Source organism: Rhinopithecus roxellana, chromosome 13 (assembly GCF_007565055.1).
Source record: "Rhinopithecus roxellana isolate Shanxi Qingling chromosome 13, ASM756505v1, whole genome shotgun sequence".
Taxonomy (NCBI): domain Eukaryota; kingdom Metazoa; phylum Chordata; class Mammalia; order Primates; family Cercopithecidae; genus Rhinopithecus; species Rhinopithecus roxellana.
Window position 1 is genome coordinate 107,951,322 of NC_044561.1, and position 19,183 is coordinate 107,970,504.

At 49.9% G+C, this 19,183-nt stretch overlaps 1 protein-coding gene across 1 annotated transcript in view; it reads right to left on the minus strand.

The window, feature by feature from the left end:
• LOC104680536 (fer-1-like protein 4) overlaps positions 1-19,183 on the minus strand; it is a 45,040-nt gene that overhangs the window by 20,995 nt on the left and 4,862 nt on the right. The window contains 12 exon segments of the mRNA XM_030914628.1: positions 11,592-11,708; positions 11,782-11,869; positions 15,146-15,246; positions 15,699-15,819; positions 15,904-16,075; positions 16,269-16,377; positions 16,729-17,090; positions 17,701-17,887; positions 17,975-18,158; positions 18,275-18,434; positions 18,694-18,778; positions 18,859-18,921. Of these exon segments, the coding sequence (XP_030770488.1) occupies positions 11,592-11,708; positions 11,782-11,869; positions 15,146-15,246; positions 15,699-15,819; positions 15,904-16,075; positions 16,269-16,377; positions 16,729-17,090; positions 17,701-17,887; positions 17,975-18,158; positions 18,275-18,434; positions 18,694-18,778; positions 18,859-18,921 (1,749 nt within the window).

Below are 19,183 nucleotides of genomic sequence, written 5' to 3' on the forward strand. Positions count from 1 at the left end.
ATTCAGAGGCATGAAATATATTCACATTATTATGGAACCATCCCCATCATTCATCCCCACAATGTTTTTCATGTTGCAGAACAGAAACTCTGCCCATTAAATCATACTTCTCCGTTCCCCACTCTCCATCCCAGCCCCTGGCAGCTGCCATTCTTCTTTCTGTGTTTGGATTTGACTATAACAAGTCCTCATATGAGTGGAATCATACAGTGCGTGCCCCTGTGCCTGGCCCAGTCCACTAGGCATAATGTCCTCAAGGCTCGTGCACATGGTAGCTGGTGCCAACCTTGTCTCTTCACCTTTCCCTCCTCCCCAGTCTAATCTTCCCCGATGTGCAAGTGTGCATATGTGGTGCCCATCACATCAGCCAAATACCTGGGCTGGTGACACTCTTCTCCTCCAACATCCAATCACCCAGTCCTGGCAGTTTCCCTCTTCTCTCCCTTCCTCCCTGCCCTACTTCAAGACCATCTGCTTTTTTTTTTTTTTTTTTTTCTGTAGCCCAGGCTAGAGTGCAGTGGCAGTCATGGCTTACTGCAGGCTCAACATCCTGGGCCCAAGTGATCCTCCCACCTCAGCCTCCCAAATCGCTGGCACTACAGGCACACACCACCATGCCTGGAGATGTTTTCATTTTTAAATTTTTTGTAGAGATAGGGTCACACTATGTTGTCCAGGCTGGTCTCAAACTCCTGGACTTAAGCAATCCTCCCGCCTCAGCCTCCCAAAGTGGTGAGATTATAGGTGCGAGCCACCAAGCCCACCTGAGAGACCATCCACTATTGGCTAGACAATTGTGACAGGCTCCTAAGCAGTCTTCCTGCCTTGAGTCCTCCCTTCCTACCCACTCTGCCATGGCTGGCTGATTGACTGCTCACCATCCTCTGGGTATCAGCTGCAATGTTGTCTTTGCAGAGAAGACTTGCCTGACCACCTTACCCAAGCAGGTTCTCCTCCACCCCGTCAGCCTCTGTAACCTCTTTCTTACCAATTCCTGTAGATCATAATTATTTTTCATATTCATTTACAGATGTATAGTCTGTCTCCCTAGAACATAAGACTCAAAAGGGCAAGGAATATAGCAGGGGCTGACCCCCAGGGCCTAATACAAAGCCTGGCACACAGGAGGACTTGAGATATAATTGAGAGGCCAGGCGTGGTGGCTGAGGACAGGCATAGTGGCTCATGCCTATAGTTTTAGCACTTTGGGAGGCTGCGGCAGGCAGATCACGAGGTCAGGAGACCGAGACCATCCTGGCTAACATGGTGAAACCCTGTCTCTACTAAAAATACAAAAGATTAGCTGGGCATGGTGGCGGATCATGTCACTGCACTCCAGCCTGGGCAACAGAGCGAGACTCCGGCTCAAAAAAAAAAAAAAAAAAAAAAACCACTGGGACTGATCAAATGAGGCACCTAAAATTTGTATACTGCAGATTCAGGCATGGTTTCCATAAAGGAACAACACCGAGAGGGTTGTCCTCTTGGGACAACACCCAAGAGGGTGCCCATCGCAGCATCCAGTTCATCTTAAGATTTTCAACAATTGGCTGGGTGCGGTGGCTCACGCCTGTAATCCCAGCACTTTGGGAGGCTGAGGCAGGCGGATCACCTGAGGTCAGGAGTTCAAGAACAGCCTGGCCAGCATGGTGAAACCCTGTCTCTACTAAAAATACAAAAATTAGCTGGGCATGGTGGTACGTGCCTATAAATCCCAGCTACTCAGGAGGCTGAGGCAGGAGAATCACTCGAACCTGGGAAGCGGACGTTCGAGTGAGCCGAGATCGCACCACTACACTCCAGCCTGGGCAAAAGAGCAAGACTCTGTCAGAAAAAAAAAAAAAGAATTTCAACAACGAGTCATGCAAAAAATGTTCTGGTTTATTAAAAATACAAAAAGAAAATTTTAAACCCATTTCCTGTTGGCCTTGAGAATACTCTTGTCTGCAATCCTAATGTAACATCATATATACTTCTGCTACATTAGGATTAGAGACAAGCTCTGTTTAGAAATAACTCCAAGTAAGGTTTTTATATTTTATTTTCATATTGAAAATCAGTCATATTTGCTTCTGCCTCAAAGAGCAAGTTTATGTAAAATTAAATAAGTGCTGGCAGTGAGCTGCATTTTTTTCTCTAAACGGGAAATGGGTTTCTTTTTTTTTTTTTTTAGATGGAATCTTACTGTCACCCAGGCTGGAGGAATGCAGTTGCACAATCTCAGCTCACTGAAACCTCTACTTCCCATGTTCAAGCGATTCTCTGGCCTGGGCTTCCTGAATAGCTGGGATTACAGACATATACCACCACACCCAGCTTTTTGTGTTTTTAATAGACTGGGGGTTTCACCTCGTTGGCCAGGCTGGTCTTCAATTCCTGACCTCAAGTGACTTGCCTGCCTTGGCCTCCCAAAGTGCTGGGATTACAGGTGTGAGCCACCGCACTAAGACATTTTTTTGAAGTCTGAAGGGTCCTGAGTTGGAATAAAGCAATACTCTGCCTTTGTGAGCTCTGACACCGTAAGCATCGTTTTTCTGTTTTGCTTTTTTTGTTTCTTTGTTTTTGCTTTTGTTTTTGAGACAGAATCTCCTTCTGTCACCCAGGCTGAAGTGCAGTGGCGCGATCTCAGGCTCACTGCAACCTCCACCTTCCGGGTTCAAGCGATTCTCCTGCCTTAGCTTCCAGAGTAGCTGGAACTGCAGGTGCTGGCCACCACACCTGGCTATTTTTTTATATTTTAGTAGAGATGGGGTTTCACCATGCTGGCCAGCCTGATCTCGAACTCCTGACCTCAGGTGATTCCACCCACCTCGGCTTTCCAAAGTGCTGGGATTATAGGCGTGAGCCACTGTGCCGGCCAATATATTATATTAAAGAAAGTATCTTGGCCGGGCGCGGTGGCTCAAGCCTGTAATCCCAGCACTTTGGGAGGCCGAGATGGGCGGATCACGAGGTCAGGAGATCCAGACCATCCTGGATCTGAAAGTAGTATTCTAGATCTTGATAGGGATTTGGGTTACACAGATACATATATTTGCCAAAATTCAGCAAATATGTAGCTAAGATTTGTACACTTGGTCAGACATGGTGACTCATGCCTGTAATCCCAGCACTTTGGGAGGCCGAGGTGGCCAGATCGTGTGAGTCTAAGAGTTCAAGACCAGCCAGGCCAACATGGCAAAATACATCTCTACTAAAAATACAAAAATTAGCAGGCATGGTGGCCCATGCCTGTACTCCCAGCTACTCAGGAGGCTGAGGCAGAAGAATTACTTGAGCTTGGGGGCAGAAGTTGCAGTGAGCTAAGGTCTTGCCACCGCACTCTAGCCTAAGTGACAGAGTGAGACTCTGTCTTAAAAATATATATGTATTTGTACACTTCATTGTATGTAAATTGTACATCAGAGGAAAACACTGTAATTTTTTTTTTTTAATCAGTAGAGAGCCGGGCGTGGTGGCTCTCGCTTATAATCCCAGCACTTTGGGAGGCCGAGGCAGGTGGATCACGAGGTCAGGAGTTTGAGACAAGCCTGGCCAACACAGTGAAACCCCGTCTCTACTAAAATACTAAAATTAGCTGGGCATGGCGGCAGGCACCTGTAATCCCAGCTACTCGGGAAGCTGAGGCAGGAGAATCTCTTGAACCCAGGAGGCAGAGGTTGCAGTGAGCCGAGATTGCACCACTGCACTTCAGCCTGGGCGACACAGTGAGACTCCATCTCAAAAAAAAAAAAAAAAAAAATCAGTGCACTATTAGTTGGATGTAGAAACACTCACTCCTGGCCTGGCACAGTGGCTCACATCTGTAATCCAAGTACTTTGGGAGGCCGAGGCGGGTGGATCACCTGAGGTCAGGAGTTTGAGACCAACCTGACCAATATGGTGAAACCCCATTACTACTAAAAATACAAAAATTAGCCAGATGTGGTGGCACATGACTGTAATCCCAGGTACTCATGAAACTGAGGCAGGAGAATCACTTGAACCTGGGAGGCAGAGGTTGCAGTGAGCCAAGATTGCACCACCACACTCCAACCTGGGCGACAGAGCAAGACTGTGTCTTGACAACAACAAAAAGACTTACACCCTAACAACAAAAATAATCTAAATAAATTATAAAATTATGCACACACACACGTGGGGGTATATATACACATACATATATATACACACACACTTATGTATACACACATATATACACATACATATATACACACACACACACATACATACATATATATATATATAATTTTTTGGATACAGGATTTCTATCTTTCACCCAGGCTGGAGTGCAGTGGCACGATTATGGCTTACTGCAGCCTCAAACCCTGAGGCCCAAGCAATCCTCCCTCCTCAGCCTCCCAAATAGCTGGGACTACAGGTGCTTGACACCACGCCTTGTTAGTTTTATTTTTTTGTAGAGATGGGGGTCTCCCTATGTTGCCCAGACTAAAAATCGCATTTTAAAAAACACATCAGAGAAGTGGGGATTCAAAGAAACCTGTACCAACTAAACTCCAGAAAATGACGAGTTCTTCATAGTCAAAGAGAGACCTCCAGCTGCTACTCCCACTTCTGGCAGAACAGCAGTAGTAAAAAGGAACATCAGAAATGGGGACAAGGAGAAACTCCCCATAAGGAGAAACTCCCCACTTTAAAGAGACTTTTAATGACTATGTGTGAGGTAGCATGCCAGATGAGAATCCCAGGGACCACAGCCACAAAGTATGTCTTTCTATACCTTCCAACTCTTTTCTATGGATCTTCACCTAGAGCTAAGGAGCGGTATGTAGAAACCTGGGAACAGGGAAGGAGAGCTGAGATCTTTCTGAGGTATGTAAGGTTTCTTGAAAGTGCAGAGTAGGCCAGGCACGGTGGCTCACGCCTCTAACCCCAGCACTTTGGGAGGCTGAGGCAGGTGGATCTCTTGAGATCAGGAGTTCGAGACCAGCCTGACCAACATGGTGAAACTCCATCTCTAGTTAAAAAAAAAAAAAAAAAAAAAAAAAAAGCCAGGCATAGTGGCACATGCCTGTTATCCCAGCTGCTTGGGAGGCTGAGGCAGAAGAATTGCTTGAACCCAGGAAGTGGAGGTTGCAGTGAGCTGAGATCATGACATTCCACTCTAGCCTGGGCAACAAGAGCAAAATTCCGTCTCAAACAAAAGTGCAAAGTAACCACCCTAAGAAGGAGGTGGTAGGGAAGAGAATTAAAAAACCCAGAAGTGGCCCTCTGGGATTTCATCTTTTGAAGGCTGAGGGTGAGGTAGAAGTGCTGAGAGAAACCTCTTCCACTAGGCTTTCAGCTATCAGATGCTACAGGATCAGCTAGAGAGCCAAGAGGACCCCTCTGATGCATTCTAGACTTTTACAATGTAAGGTGGGGACCCCCCAAAGGTCAGGGGAGGAAAAGCAGGACTAACAAGGTGCAGAGGAAAGGAAGCGGACTCAAAAAGCATAGAGAATGCCCCAGCAACCCAAAAACCTGGTTGGTGGTTTGTAAAGCAGGGAGAGCTTACCCAGGGTTGGAGAACTGGCAGTTTGGGTGTGAAAGAGAAACAGATTTCTGGAATCTTGCCAGTTCTCAATCCTAAACCTGGATGAAAGGACAATCTTGATCCTTCAAAAAACATTTGAAGCCCAAAGTGAACTGAACCAAACCAAATTCACAACTCAGCCCATTTCAAATACAAAGCATAATGACTCGGTCCTCACTCTAGAGAGTGAGGCCTAGTGTAACAAAAGAAACGCCATTTCCTGGACATATATATTATTTTAGTCACTAATGTTCTTTTATACAAAAATCCAGGCATATGATAAAAAAAATTACGGGACAGAGTTAAAGCAAAAAGCCGGGCGTGGTGGCTCACACCTGTAATTCCAGCACTTTGGGAGGCTGAAGTGGGCGGATCACTAGGTCAGGAGATCGAGACCATCCTGGCTAACACGGTGAAACCCCATCTCTACTAAAAATACAAAAAAATTAGCCAGGCGCCTGTAGTCCCAGCTACTCGGGAGGCTGAGGCAGGAGAATGGCTCGAACCCTGGAGGTGGAGCTTGCAGTGAGCAGAGATCGCGCCACTGCACTCCAGCCTGGGCGACAGAGAGAGACTCCGTCTCAAAAAACAAAACTCATGGTCAAGAGGAAATAATGAATAGAAGCAGACACATAGATAACCCAGATGTTGGAATAATTAGACAACAATTATTAAAATAACTATGACAGAAATCTAAATGATCTAGTGAGAAAGTACACAAGAATTAAAAGATGGGTGATTTCAGCAAACAGTTGAAAACTGGAACCAAATGAAAATAGAAATTTTAAATACATCAGGGCAAACAGTTCTACAATAGTTGGAGTCTTCAGCATATACCACTTACAACAGCAGATGGAACATCTACACAGAATATTATTCAGGAAATAAACTTAAAACAACACTAACCAACTATACCTAGAAGACACATACAAAATACTCCATCATAACAGCAGAATACACATTCTTCTCAAGCACCCATGGAACATTCTTCAGGATAGATCATATGTTAAATCACAAAACAGTAAATTTAAAAAGACGAGACTGGCCGGGTGTGGTGGCTCGCACCTGTAATCAGGCAGAGGTGCGGGGAGCTGAGATTGTGCCACTGCACTCCAGCCTGGTGACAGAGAGAGACTGCATCATGCACGCGCACACGCGCACACACACACACACACACACACACACACACACACACACACACCAATATCTAAAATCAGAGATGAAAGGGAGGACATTACTAGCAACCTTACAGAAATAAAAAGGATTATAAGACAATACCATGAACAAGTACAAAATAGCAAATTAGATTATCTAAAATGAAGTTATAAAATTTGACTCAGCAGTCAAGAAGTATCTAAAATGAAGTTATAAAATTTGACTCGGCAGTCAAAAACTTCCCAAAAAAAGTCCAAGACCGGATGCCTTCACTGGTGAATTCTACCAAACATTTGAAGATTTATGCCAATCCTTTTCAAACTCTTCCAAAAAATAGAAGAGTGAGGAACACTTCCTAACTCCTTCTATGAAGCCAGCTTTACCTTGATATCATAGATTTAAAAATCACAAGAAAAGACATCAAATCATTACATGCTGGGCGTGGTGACTCATGCCTGTAATCCCAGCACTTTGGGAGGCAGAGGCAGGGAGGATCCCTTGAGCCCCGGGAGTTTGCAACCAGCCTGGGCAACACAGGAAGACCCCATCTCTACTTTTTAAGTATTTTTTTTAAATCAAAAAGAAAAATTACAAAACAATATCCCTTATAAATACACAGATGCAAAAGTCTTGAACCAAATCCAACGACATATTAAAAAAATGGATATACACCATCGTTAAAAGGAATTCATCTCATGAATGCAAGGATAATTCAACCTAAGGAAAATCAGTGTAATACACCACAGTAACAGAACAAAAAAGAAAAAAAAAACACATGCTCATCTTAATAGATGCAGAAAAAACGTTTGATAAAATGTAACACTCTTTCACAATAAAAACACTCACAAAACTAGGAATAGAAGAGAACTTCCTCAACCTGAAGAAGGGCATTTATGAAAAACACTGCTAACATCAAACTTAAAAGTTAAAGAATGAAAGCTTTCCCCTTAGAATCAGAAACAAAGCAAGTGAAAATTACAACTTTGGCTAGGTGTGGTGGCTCACACCTGTAATCCCAGCACTTTGGGATGCTGAGGCAGGAGAATCACTTGAACCCAGGAGGCAGAATAAAATTCCAATTTCAGAGAAACTATGTATCTTGTAGCTGCCATTGTGAGCTTGACAGCTTGCAGCAAGACTCCACCTCCAATTTTCTAAGATAGAGTCTCTCTGTCACCCAGGCTGGAGTGCAGTGCTATAATCTGAGACCTGTCCTGAGACCAAAAAGTTTGAGAACCACTGCCATAGAAAAGCACCAGGACGTGTACAAAAATGGTCTTGGAAGCACTGCTTCTTTTTTTTTGAGACGGAGTCTCGCTCTGTCGCCCAGGCTGGAGTGCAGTGGCCGGATCTCAGTTCACTGCAAGCTCCGCCCCCGGGTTTACGCCATTCCCCTGCCTCAGCCTCCCGAGTAGCTGGGACTACAGGCGCCCGCCACCTCACCCGGCTAGTTTTTTTTTTTTTTTTTTTTTTGTATTTTTTTTAGTAGAGACGGGGTTTCACCGTGTTAGCCAGGATGGGCTCAATCTCCTGACCTCGTGATCCGCCCCTCTCGGCCTCCCAAAGTGCTGGGATTACAGGCTTGAGCCACCGCGCCCGGCCTAGAAGCACTGTTTCTAATCACCACCCATTGGGAACATCTCACATACCCATCAACAACACAATGGATCAGTACATTAGAGTATATTTATTTTATTTTTATTTATTTATTATTTTTATTTATTTACTTTTTTGAGACAGTCTCCCACTCTTGCCCAGGCTGGAGTACAGTGGTGCCATCTCGGCTCACTGCAAGCTCCACCTCCCAGATTCACGCCATTCTCCTGCCTCAGCCTCCTGAGTAGCTGGGACTACTGGCGCCTGCCACCATGCCCAGCTAATGTTTTGTATTTTTAGTAGAGATGGGGTTTCACCCTCTTAGCCAGGATGGTCTCGATCTCCTGACCTTGTGATCCACCCACTCAGCCTCCCAAAGTGCTGGGATTACAGGAGTGAGCCACTGCACCCAGCCTATTTTTATTTTGAGACAGAGTCTTGCTCCATCACCCAGGCTGGAGTGCAGTGGCCCAATCTCAGCTCTCTGCAGCCTCCACCTCTCAGGATCAAGCAATTCTCCCTGCCTCAGCCTCCTAAGTAGCTGGGATTACAGGTACCATGCCTGGCTAATTTTTGTATTTTTAGTAGAGATGGCATTTCGCCACGTTGGCCAGGTTGGTCTCCATCTCTTGACCTCGTGATCCTCCCGCCTCAGCCTCCCAAAGTGCTGGGATATAGGCATGAGCCACCACGCCGGGCCACATTGTAGTATACAATATGTCATATGGCAATGAAAATTGAAAAATTACAGCTACATGCAATGATATGGATAAATCTCATGCACATATTTAAAAAGCAAAATAACATAAAATATGAAAAACAGCAACACAGAACTACATTATTTCAGAATGCACATTTATACCATGAAAAATTTTATTTGTATTTATTTTTGAGACAGGGTCTCATTCTGTCACCCAGGATGGAGTGCAGTGGCACAATCACAGTTCATTGTAGCTTAAACCTCCCAGGCTCAAGCAATCCTCCTACCTCAGCCTCCTGAGTAGTTGGGACTACAGGTGTGCGCCACCACGCCTGGCTAATTTTTTTTTGTTTTTTGAGGAGATGAGGCCTCACTGTTTTGCCCAGCTTGGTGTTAAACTCCTGGGCTCAGGTGATCCTCTCACTTTGGTGGATCCCACAGTGTTGGGATTACAGGCATCAGCCACTGTGTCTGGTCACAAAAAATTTTATTTGCCAGGCGCAGTGGCTCATGGCTGTTATCTCAGCACTTTGGGAGGCTGAGGTGGATCAGCTGAGGTCAGGAGTTCAAGACCAGCCTGGCCAACATGGCAAAACCCTGTCTCTACTAAAAACAGAAAAAAAAATTAGCCGGGTGTGGTGGCATGTTCCTGTAATCCCAGCTACTCAGGAAGCTGAGGTAGGAGAATTGCTTGAACCCAGGAGGCGAGTTCAAAGTAAAATTTTTTATTTTTTTAAGACGGAGTCTCACTCTGTTGCCCAGGCTGGGATGCAGTGGCATGATCTTGGCTCACTGCAACCTCTACCTCCCGGGTTCAAGCAACTCTCCTGCCTCAGCCTCCCAAGCAGCTGGGATTACAGGTGCACGCCACCACGCCCGGCTAATTTTTCTTTTTTTTTTTTTTGTAGAGACAGGATTTTGCCACATTGGCCAGGCTGGTTTGAACTCCTGACCTCAGATTAGGTGATCTGCCCACCTTGGCCTCCCGAAGTGCTGGGATTATAGGCATGAGCCACTGCACCTGGACTCATAAAAAAATTTTAAATGTCAGATGACAAAAGGAGGCTTTCAATACAATTTTTTCTTTGAGACAGAGTCTCACTCTGTTGCCTAGGCTGGAATGCAGGGGTGCCAACTTAGCTCACTGTAACCTCGACTGCCTGAGCTCAAGCAACCCTCCCACCTCAGCCTCCGGAGTAGCTGGGACTCTAGGTGTGCACCACCACAGCCAGCTAATTTTTGTAGAGACAGTGTCTCACCTTGCTGCCCAAGCTGGTCTCAAACTCCTGCGCTCAAGTGATCCTCCTGCCTCAGCCTCCCAAAGTGCTACAATTATAGGATGAGCCACCACCCATAATTTAATTTATTTTTTTATTTTTATTTATTTATTTTTTTTTGAGATGGAGTCTCGCTCTGTCACCCGGGCTGGAGTGCAGTGGCGTGATCTCGGCTCACTGCAAGCTCTGCCTCCCGGGTTTACGCCATTCTCCTGCCTCAGCCTCCCCAGTAGCTGGGACTACAGGCGCCCGCCACCTCGCCCGGCTAGTTTTTTGTATTTTTTAGTAGAGATGGGGTTTCACCATGTTAGCCAGGATGGTCTCGATCTCCTGACCTTGTGATCCGCCTGTCTCGGCCTCCCAAAGTGCTGGGATTACAGGCTTGAGCCACCGCGCCCGGCCACACCACCCATAATTTTAAAAGCAATTTTGCACCAACATTTAAGATAATGTTAAACATTCAGGGGCTCACACATGTAATCCCAGCACTTTGGGAGGCTGAGGTGGGCAGATTATGAGATCAGTTCGAGACCAGCCTGACCAACATAGTGAAACCCCATCTCTACTAAGAATAAAATAAATTAGCCGGACATGGTGGCAGGTGCCTGTAATCCCAGCTACTCAGGAGGCTGACGCAGGAGAATTGCTTGAACCCGGGAGGCAGAGGTTACAGTGAGGCAAGACCACGCCATTGCATTCCAGGCTGGGTGACAGAGTGAGACTCCTTAAAAACAAAAAAGTATCCCATCTCTTCGTCCAACGCTCTGTCTTCCAGCTGCCCAGGCTTCTCAGTTCTAGGCCTTTGTGCATGCTATTTTTTTGTTTCTCAATTGCCCAACTCCAATTTATCCTGTAAGGTCTGAGACTCCACTTCCTCACTGTTTGAGAACCTACTGGCCCAAGCGGTCTAAACATCCTATGCCTTTGGGAAGGACTGAGCTTCCGTCTTAAGCAGCTGCAGCATGGTGGACCAGTCACTTTCCATTTCTAACCCTCAGTTTCTGCTGTCAACTCCCTTCACCCTTCACACATGTCATATTTAGTGCTTCAGACAAGGCAGGTCATGCTCAAGACAGCCTATTCTCAAATCTTCATCTAAAGAGATCCTGAATGTTCCCTGGGTCTCTGCTGGATTCTAGAACTCTCGTCCTCACCCTTGGCTACTGCAAATGGATCTTGGTCCTATGCCCACAGCAATGAGTCCCAGCCCTGGCATCATTCCAAAGGAAAAATGTTATGTCACACTGGCCCAAGGCCTCTGGAATGGTCCATAAAACTCAGGGAAAAGTGTGTACACGGTAGGAAAGTGGGGTGGGCAAGGCATTACCTCCTCAGCCAGAAAGCGCAGTTTAGCCAGGAGCTTCTTGGCCAATGCCACCTTCTTTTGCACGTTGCCCCGTCTCAGGCCGCGTAGAAGTCGCAGTCCTTGTTTAGCCAAAAGGTTCTGGGAGGGCAAAAAGACAGCATGAGTGGAAGGCCCCAGATAGGCGCCCCTGAGTCCCTTTCCAAGGCCGTACCAGGCTGTGCACCAGGAGTTTCCCTCGGCATCGATCCAGGGTATTGGGCCGGGTCATCATCCTGCGCTCTGCACCGCGGCAAAACTGTCTGCAGTGAGCAGGGATGAGCACAGCAGACAGGAGTCAAAGGAAAGGAGAGGATGCTGACCTCTCACCCCCAGGCTCCCTCATAGTCCTCTCAGTCTTGTGCTCTGAAGAGGCACGCTTTCTCCTGCAAAGATGGCCTATCTCTATTTGGACCACTCCCAAATTCATCAAGGCCAGCCTTGCTCTTGAGCTCCAGAGCTCGCTAATATTTAACCATCTACTACCCTGGCTACCCCAGGTGTTGCCCATGGACCAACAGCATTGGTATCACCTGCAGGCTATTTAAAACTGCAGGACCTCAGCCCCACCCCAGGCCCTGCTGAATCAAAAGCTGCACTTATGCCCCAGGGGATGCCTAAACACATTGAAGCTTACAATGTGATGACGATGGTATGGTTTAGTCTCCACCAGGTTGCCTAACATACAGCTTGAACATTACATTCCCAAGCCAAATGCATAATTTCCAACAACCCCCCCACTGCAAAAAAACAAACAAAAAACAAAACAAAACAAAAAACCCTGTTTCACCTCAAACTTGAAAGTTCTGCTTTCATCCTTCACTGCTCTTTCTCTCATATTCCACATCAATTCATCAGCAAATTCTTTATGCTCTACCTTCAAAAAATATCCAGAATCTGGCCACATGCGGTGGCTCAGGCCTGTAATCCCAGCACTTAGGGAGGCCGAGACAGGTGGTGAATCACTCAAGGTCAGGAGTTCGAGACCACCCTGACCAACATGGTGAAACAACTGTGACTCCTGACACTGAAAGGTTGAGCATGGTGAGAACAGAAAAGTAACCACCTACAGCCTCCCACCTCACTGCCTCTCCTGATCAGGGTCCTTGGCTGAGTCCCTGCTTCCTCCCTACCTCTAAATGCTGGAGCGCTCCAGGTTCTCAGATTTATTTTTTCTATGCTCCCTTAATGCTGTTATCCAGCTCCATCTACATAATGACAGCTCCCAAATTGACATTTCCAGTTTAGAATTCTCCTCAGAACTCAACTCATATAGCTAACTGCCTACCACATATGTCCACTTACAATTCAATAAGAATCTCACAGTTAACACGTCTCAAACTGAGCTCCTACTATCTGCCTTCCCTCAGATCCTACCTCATCCCTGCTTCCATCAGACCTTCTCCTTTTGTTTTCCATTGAAAACATATTTTTTTTTCTTTTATCCAAAAAAAGATTTTGGCTTGCAGAAAAAGATTTTGGCTTGCAGCCTTAGCCTCCTGGACTCAAACCATCCTCCCATCTCAGCCCCCTGAGTAGCTGGGACTACAGGTGTGCACCACCACATCCAGCTAACTTTTGTATTTTTCACAGAGACAATGTCTACCCATATTGTTCAGGTTGGTCTCAAACTCCTGGGCTCAATTCATCCTCCCATCTTGGCCTCCCAAAGTGCTGGAATTCCAGGTGTGAGCCACCACGCCCAGCCCACAAGCCAAAATCTTCGTAAGTCCTGAAGTATCACCCCCAATTCCAAATTTTCTCTTGAATCCATTTACAGCACTCCATCTCCACTGCAACCATCCCTAGATCAGTTCATCATCACCTGTCACCTGGATTATAACAGCCCCTTTAGTAATCTCTCTGCTTCCTCCCCTACTGATCCCTTTTAGAGATCTATGTGTTAGAGTGTATCTTTTTCCTTTTCAAAACATTCACTGCCCCCTCATCTCACTCAGGAGAAGCAGCCAAAGTCATTAAAATGGCTTGTGAGGCTCCCACAGGATCTGTCCCTCCCCCACGCTTCCCCCAGCCTCCTCCAGTCTCTTCTACTATGTCACACTGCCGCAGTCACACTGATTCTGTGCTCCTCTTCAAACACTCCAGGTATACTGTCCCCTCCACCTGGAACACCATTACAGGCACGGCTTGCTCCTCTGTCTTCATGTCACCTTCACAGTGGCCTCCCCTCCACACCCTTTCTGAAATTGCAATACCTTATGCAAGCCAAAATGCTTCCTTGCTTCGTGTTCTTCCTTAACACTTATCCTACTTAGTATTTTTCTATCTGTTTACATGCTTATTTTACATGTCTCCACCCATCCCCAACCTCTACACCCAAACGTAAGCTTCAGGATGTTTTTTTTTTTAGAGTCAGGGTCCCATTCTGTCACCCAGGCTAGAGTGCAGTGGTGTAATCATGGTTCACTGCAGCCTTGAACTCCTGGGCTCAAGATCTTCCCACTTCAGCCTCCCCCAAGTAGCTGGGACTACAGCAGTGAGCCATTGTGCCTTGCCAACTTCAGGGATTTTTGTGGGCAGGAATGCTTTTTTCACTGACATTCCTATGCCTAAAACAGTGTCTGGCATAGTACGTGCCATAAATAGTTATCAAATAAAGTACCCTTTTGAGAAGAGGATCCGAAAATCACTTAAGTACCTGGAGCAGGTTATGGAATTCAGGGCAGTAGTGAAGGTCAAAAATGGAAGTAACTAGAATATGGTTTCTTGGGTTTTTTGTTTGTTTGTTTGTTTTGAGACAGAGTCTCACTCTGTTGCCTAGGCTGGAGTGCAGTGGCACGATCTTAGCTCACTGCAACCTCCACCTTCCAGATTCAAGTGATTCTCCTGCCTCAGCCTCTCAAGTAGCTGGGAGGAACCCACCATTATGCCCGGCTAATTTTGGTATTTTTCTCATAGAGATGGGGTTTCACCATGTTGGCCAGGCTGGTCTTGAACTCCTGACCTCAAATGATCTGCCCGCCTCAACCTCCAAAAGTGCTGGGATTATGGGTGTGAGCCACCACGCCCGGCCAAACATGTTTATGTGGTTACAGCAATGACCTGGTAACTAGGGACCAATCAATGATGACGGGAAGAAAATTGAGAATTACAGAGCTAATTCCTCCAGCGATGAAATTCAGATCACAGCTGCAGTCACTGGAGCAGGCAAGGAGGAGAGCAGATGGATGCAGAAGCCAGCAAGGAGGTGGACTGGGTGTGGGAAGGTGATTAGCAGGAACAAGTGTGGAAGAAAGGAGGCGAGGAGATTTGAAGAGACACGGGATGAGCCTCAAGAAGGGTGGGAAAGGGAACTCATGGAGATTGAAAACAGCTGAGGTGCCAGAGGATCGGGGGAAGCCTAACCCCCAATAATCTCATCAGCTCCCTGGATAGGAATAATTGTCTTCTCATTCTTCTGTAAGGTGCAGAGCAAATGCAGCTGCAAGCCACCCGTGGGTCCAGACAGCCACCAAGAGTCTCCCTTGCCCTGGAGTTGGCCCAAGTACAGGCAGCAACAGGGGTGGCTCTCAGCTTACCTGCTCCCAGCCACCAGCTCTTCCAGTACCTGCTTGAGCTGTGCACAGGCGCCAGGCCCCGGCCTGCGCTGCAGTCTCTCAACCTCCTGCAGCCCCTGGTCCTGCGCAACATGCAAGAGGGTCAGAGTCTTGAGAGTCCCTGACTCTGACCTCTTGTAGACCACACCCAACCCGAGGCCCCCACCCACTCGTGACCACACCTCTTGGCCTGCCCTTCTTTGGCTCCATCAGGTTGATGGCTCCATCTTTCTAGCCCCCTACTGGCTCCACCAAATGTGGGACCTCACCGGCAGTATCTCTCTCCATCTCCTTCATCCAGCCCCTTCCTGGGTCCAGCAATTCTGAATCTCTGTCCTCCCACAACTCCTGGCATCCTCAGTTCGCCCAGAAGCTGTGCTTTTTGGCCCTTGCCGCCCCTGGCCTTGCACCAGCAAGGTGCTAGCTCTCTAGTGCCTGCCCATTAGCCCCACTGCAGAGCTCCCTTCAAAGGCTGCGGTGTCCCAGGCATCCCTATGGCCCGGTCTCTCCCTGTGGGCACTGGCCTTGCCCTTACCAGCCTCTCGGCCACTTTGTGCACGCAGTTGCTGCTCTGCAGGCGCCAGGTGTGGTCCTCCCAGCGACTCCACACATGCAAGCATGGCTTGCGGTGACGGAGGGGCAAGCAGAAGTATGGCCTGGCAGGTGCAGAGGAGGCTTCGCGGCATTCTGGGCTCCTGGGGACCTCCCAAACCCTCCTTCCAGCCACTGGGAGCACTCACCCGCTGCCGTCCATGGGCTCAGGCCACTGAGCAGGGGTCCCCAGTTCCTCCTCCTCTTTCTCCTCCTCTGGCCTGGCTCCCAGCAGAGGCTGAGCCTCTGCCGACGCACCCTCAGTTCCCTCCCCGGCCCTGGACCCTCGGCCCAATTGCTCCTCCAGGCGACCTGCGCGACCTGCCCCGGAGCAGCAAGGGTCAGTGCGCGCCAGGCTGAGGGCCGGAACCCCCCCTCAACCAATTCTGCCTCAATAGAAGTCAGAACCCGCCCCTTACTGAAAGTCAACAGCCCCTTCCAGGATCCTAAGGTCTGAAATGAGAGTGTCCACCCTCAAACCCATGGCACTCAGGGGTTTGGCTAGGCCACACACCAATGGAGATCTCGAAGCTGATTGGCTGGGAGGCCACGGCAGGGTCGATCATGGTGGCCTCGAAGAGCACACCGAAAAGCAGGAAATCTTCACAGGGCGCCAGGACATTCTGCGGGAGGCCGTCAGGCTGGAGTCAGCGCCCACCCTCCCAGGGAGCAGACTGGACTATGCTTGGCCGCAATGCCCACAGAAAGAAGTGTGACCAAGGCTTGGAAGTCACTGCAGGTATCCTACTCCCTCTCTGTCCTCGCTGCCCCAGCATTGGCCCTGGGTATGCGTCCTCTCTCCCCCAACATGTGCGCATATACCAGAGCCCATGTGGGCACACACCTCACTCTTCGCCCAGGCACCCATCTGGGCACACACCTCACTCTTCGCCCAGGCACTCTTCGCCTGAGAGTGAATTCCACCTTCCAAAGCTGAGGTGACCACGCCCCCTTTGCTACCCCCCAGCCCCCACCTCTGGCAGCGGCAGTAGCTCCTCCACCTCCACCTCCATGGCACTGGGAATCTCAGGCCCCTCGGCACCGGGGCTGGCGTCCACGTGCTGCGGAACCCCCTTTGGAGTCTGATCCCGCCTGGCTTTCTTTTTCTTCTTTCGGGTGAGCCGGGACAACCTGGACCCCTGCTGGGCCTGGGGAGGCTCAGGTTCAGCTCTCCCTTCCAACACCTGCACGGACACAGCCAGCAGAAGGCGGCCGCGGAACCAAATGCCTTGGCCAACGCCTTCGTTGAGACCTTGAAGACCATCCCGGAGCCCCGCGCCGGGGGGCGAGCCATAGAGGGGCACCCAGGCCGGGCCGAAAGTAGGGTTAAACCCCGCTGTGGGGAACAACAGCAGCGTGTTGGAGGGGAGCGAGGGGAATGCGAGTGCTGGTAAGTCTGTGCACCTCACCCTGATCTCCTCCAAGTATTAGGGGGTGAGGGCAGGGGAGGGGGGCTAAGCCGCTCTGAAAGGGAAGAAGTTGGGCAGCAGCTGCGGATGCGCCGCTGTGGAACACGACCTGGGGCGCCTCCAAACCAGCTCAGCGCCCCAAGGAGCTGGAAACTGCAGGAGCCGGAGCTCGGGGGACGCAGCCTGAACCCTGGGGGCGGGGGCGGGATTGGGGCGGAGCTACGGGCGATCCGCAAGGCCTGGGAGTCGCGGAAAGGAGTGGACATGCAGTGTCAGCGCGTGCACAGCTGTAGAAGAGTGGGACTGGGCTGGCTGGTTACTGGACAGGCGGCTGTGGTCAGAATTTTGCCAACAGAGCCAAACCTATGGTGGAGTTCACAGTCTGGGAGCGGCTTGAAGCCGTTTGTTTTGCTGGCGGACCAGCCTTCCTAGGCGCAGCGGGGTTGCGAGGATTGGGCTTGCTGTTGGGAATGGGCCATACAGCGCGATCGGAGCGAGGCGAGTGAGGCCGGGTTTGCGGCGGCCAGAAGCACTCACCTGCTCGGCCCGGATGGGAGATCCGCCTCAGGTCCAGCACGTGCGTAGCGAGGGCCGCGTCGACCAGGGGCGCGTCGTCCCGCAGCTGCAGGCGGAGGCTGCGCGTCAGCGGCGGGAAGAGCTCCACGAAGCTCAGCTGCTCGTTCCACTCAGGCGCCGCCGCCTCAGCTCGCACCGACGTCTCGCCCTGAAGGTGGCGTTAAAGACGGGCGCAGGCAGGTCAGCGCGCAGTCGGGGCGGGAGCCGCGGCGCTGTGGGCCCGGGAGGGACTTACCTCCTGCCCCAGGAAAGACACCCGCACATAGGGCTCCACTAGGACGCGCTGGTCGTGCAGGGCGCGGGCCAGGCTGCCCAGCAGCCCCTGGCGCAGCGCGGAAAGCCCCTCCGCGCGGTACAGGCGCACGCGGAGCCGCGCCCACGGCCTCTCGGCTGGCACTCCGCGAGGCAGGAGCAGGTTCCTGGGGGAGGGGGCACCGAGCGGTGGGGAGAAACTGGGATCTCGGCCCCTCCCCTTATCCGCGCCCCACGGTCACCCCCGGATCCATGTCCCCCTCCCCACCTCACCCCGGCTCACTTCTCGATGTCCGAACAGTGCTCTGGGGCCGGGGGTAGCATGGGAGGGGGCAGGTCCCTGCGCGCCCTCACGGACAAGGTGACCTTAACGAAGCCCTTGGTCCCGGCGCGGGTGTCCCGGGGATCATGCAACGGAGCCCATCTTTGGTAGAATTGGCCATCTAAGGGAGAAGGGGCGAGCCAGGGGTAAGGGGCGACCAGCGGGACGCACAGGGTGGCCGTGAAGTTGTCATCGGAGTGACAGACAATGGCCGGAGATCCTCTGGCTCAGCAGGGGGGAGCGGAAGTGCCAAGAGTTCAGCCTCCGCCAGAGATGGCCCTCTCCGAAGTGAGTGTACAGGGGTCCATGCGGAGTCACCGCGGGATCAATCTCTGGGGCCCTTGTCCGTGCACAGTCTCAGTAAGGGGACGATTCCATACCTGGCTGGTCCAAGATGATGCCCAGGTCCATCCTGAAGGTGCCTATCCGGGTGGCCATAAACGGGAGGGTCTGCGAATGGAAAGCCTGGGGGGAAGGTGGGGTTAGTCCTGAGCTTTCCCATCCCCTCTTCTCTGAAGGACACTGGTCACCCCTACCCCGCTCACCGTGATCTCCAGCAGCAAGTCTTGGAGGTGAAGCCGTGTGTCATGAAATTCGAACAAGAAGTACTGAATTGAAGTGGGGATGAGAGGTTAAATGTGAAGGTTAGATGTGAGGTTAGATGTGAACCGGCAGCTTACCCCAGGTCTCTTACTCAGAAGACCTTCCTTCCCCCACCCCCAACCCTCTCACTGCAACCTTTTCCTAGATCAGCACCCCCTAACACCCACCCATAGGCCCAGCATCTGGCTCCATTTCCAACTAGGCCGCACCCCCTCCAGGAATAGTTCTCACATGGACCCCTCCCATTCTCTCAGGCTTGCCCTCTTC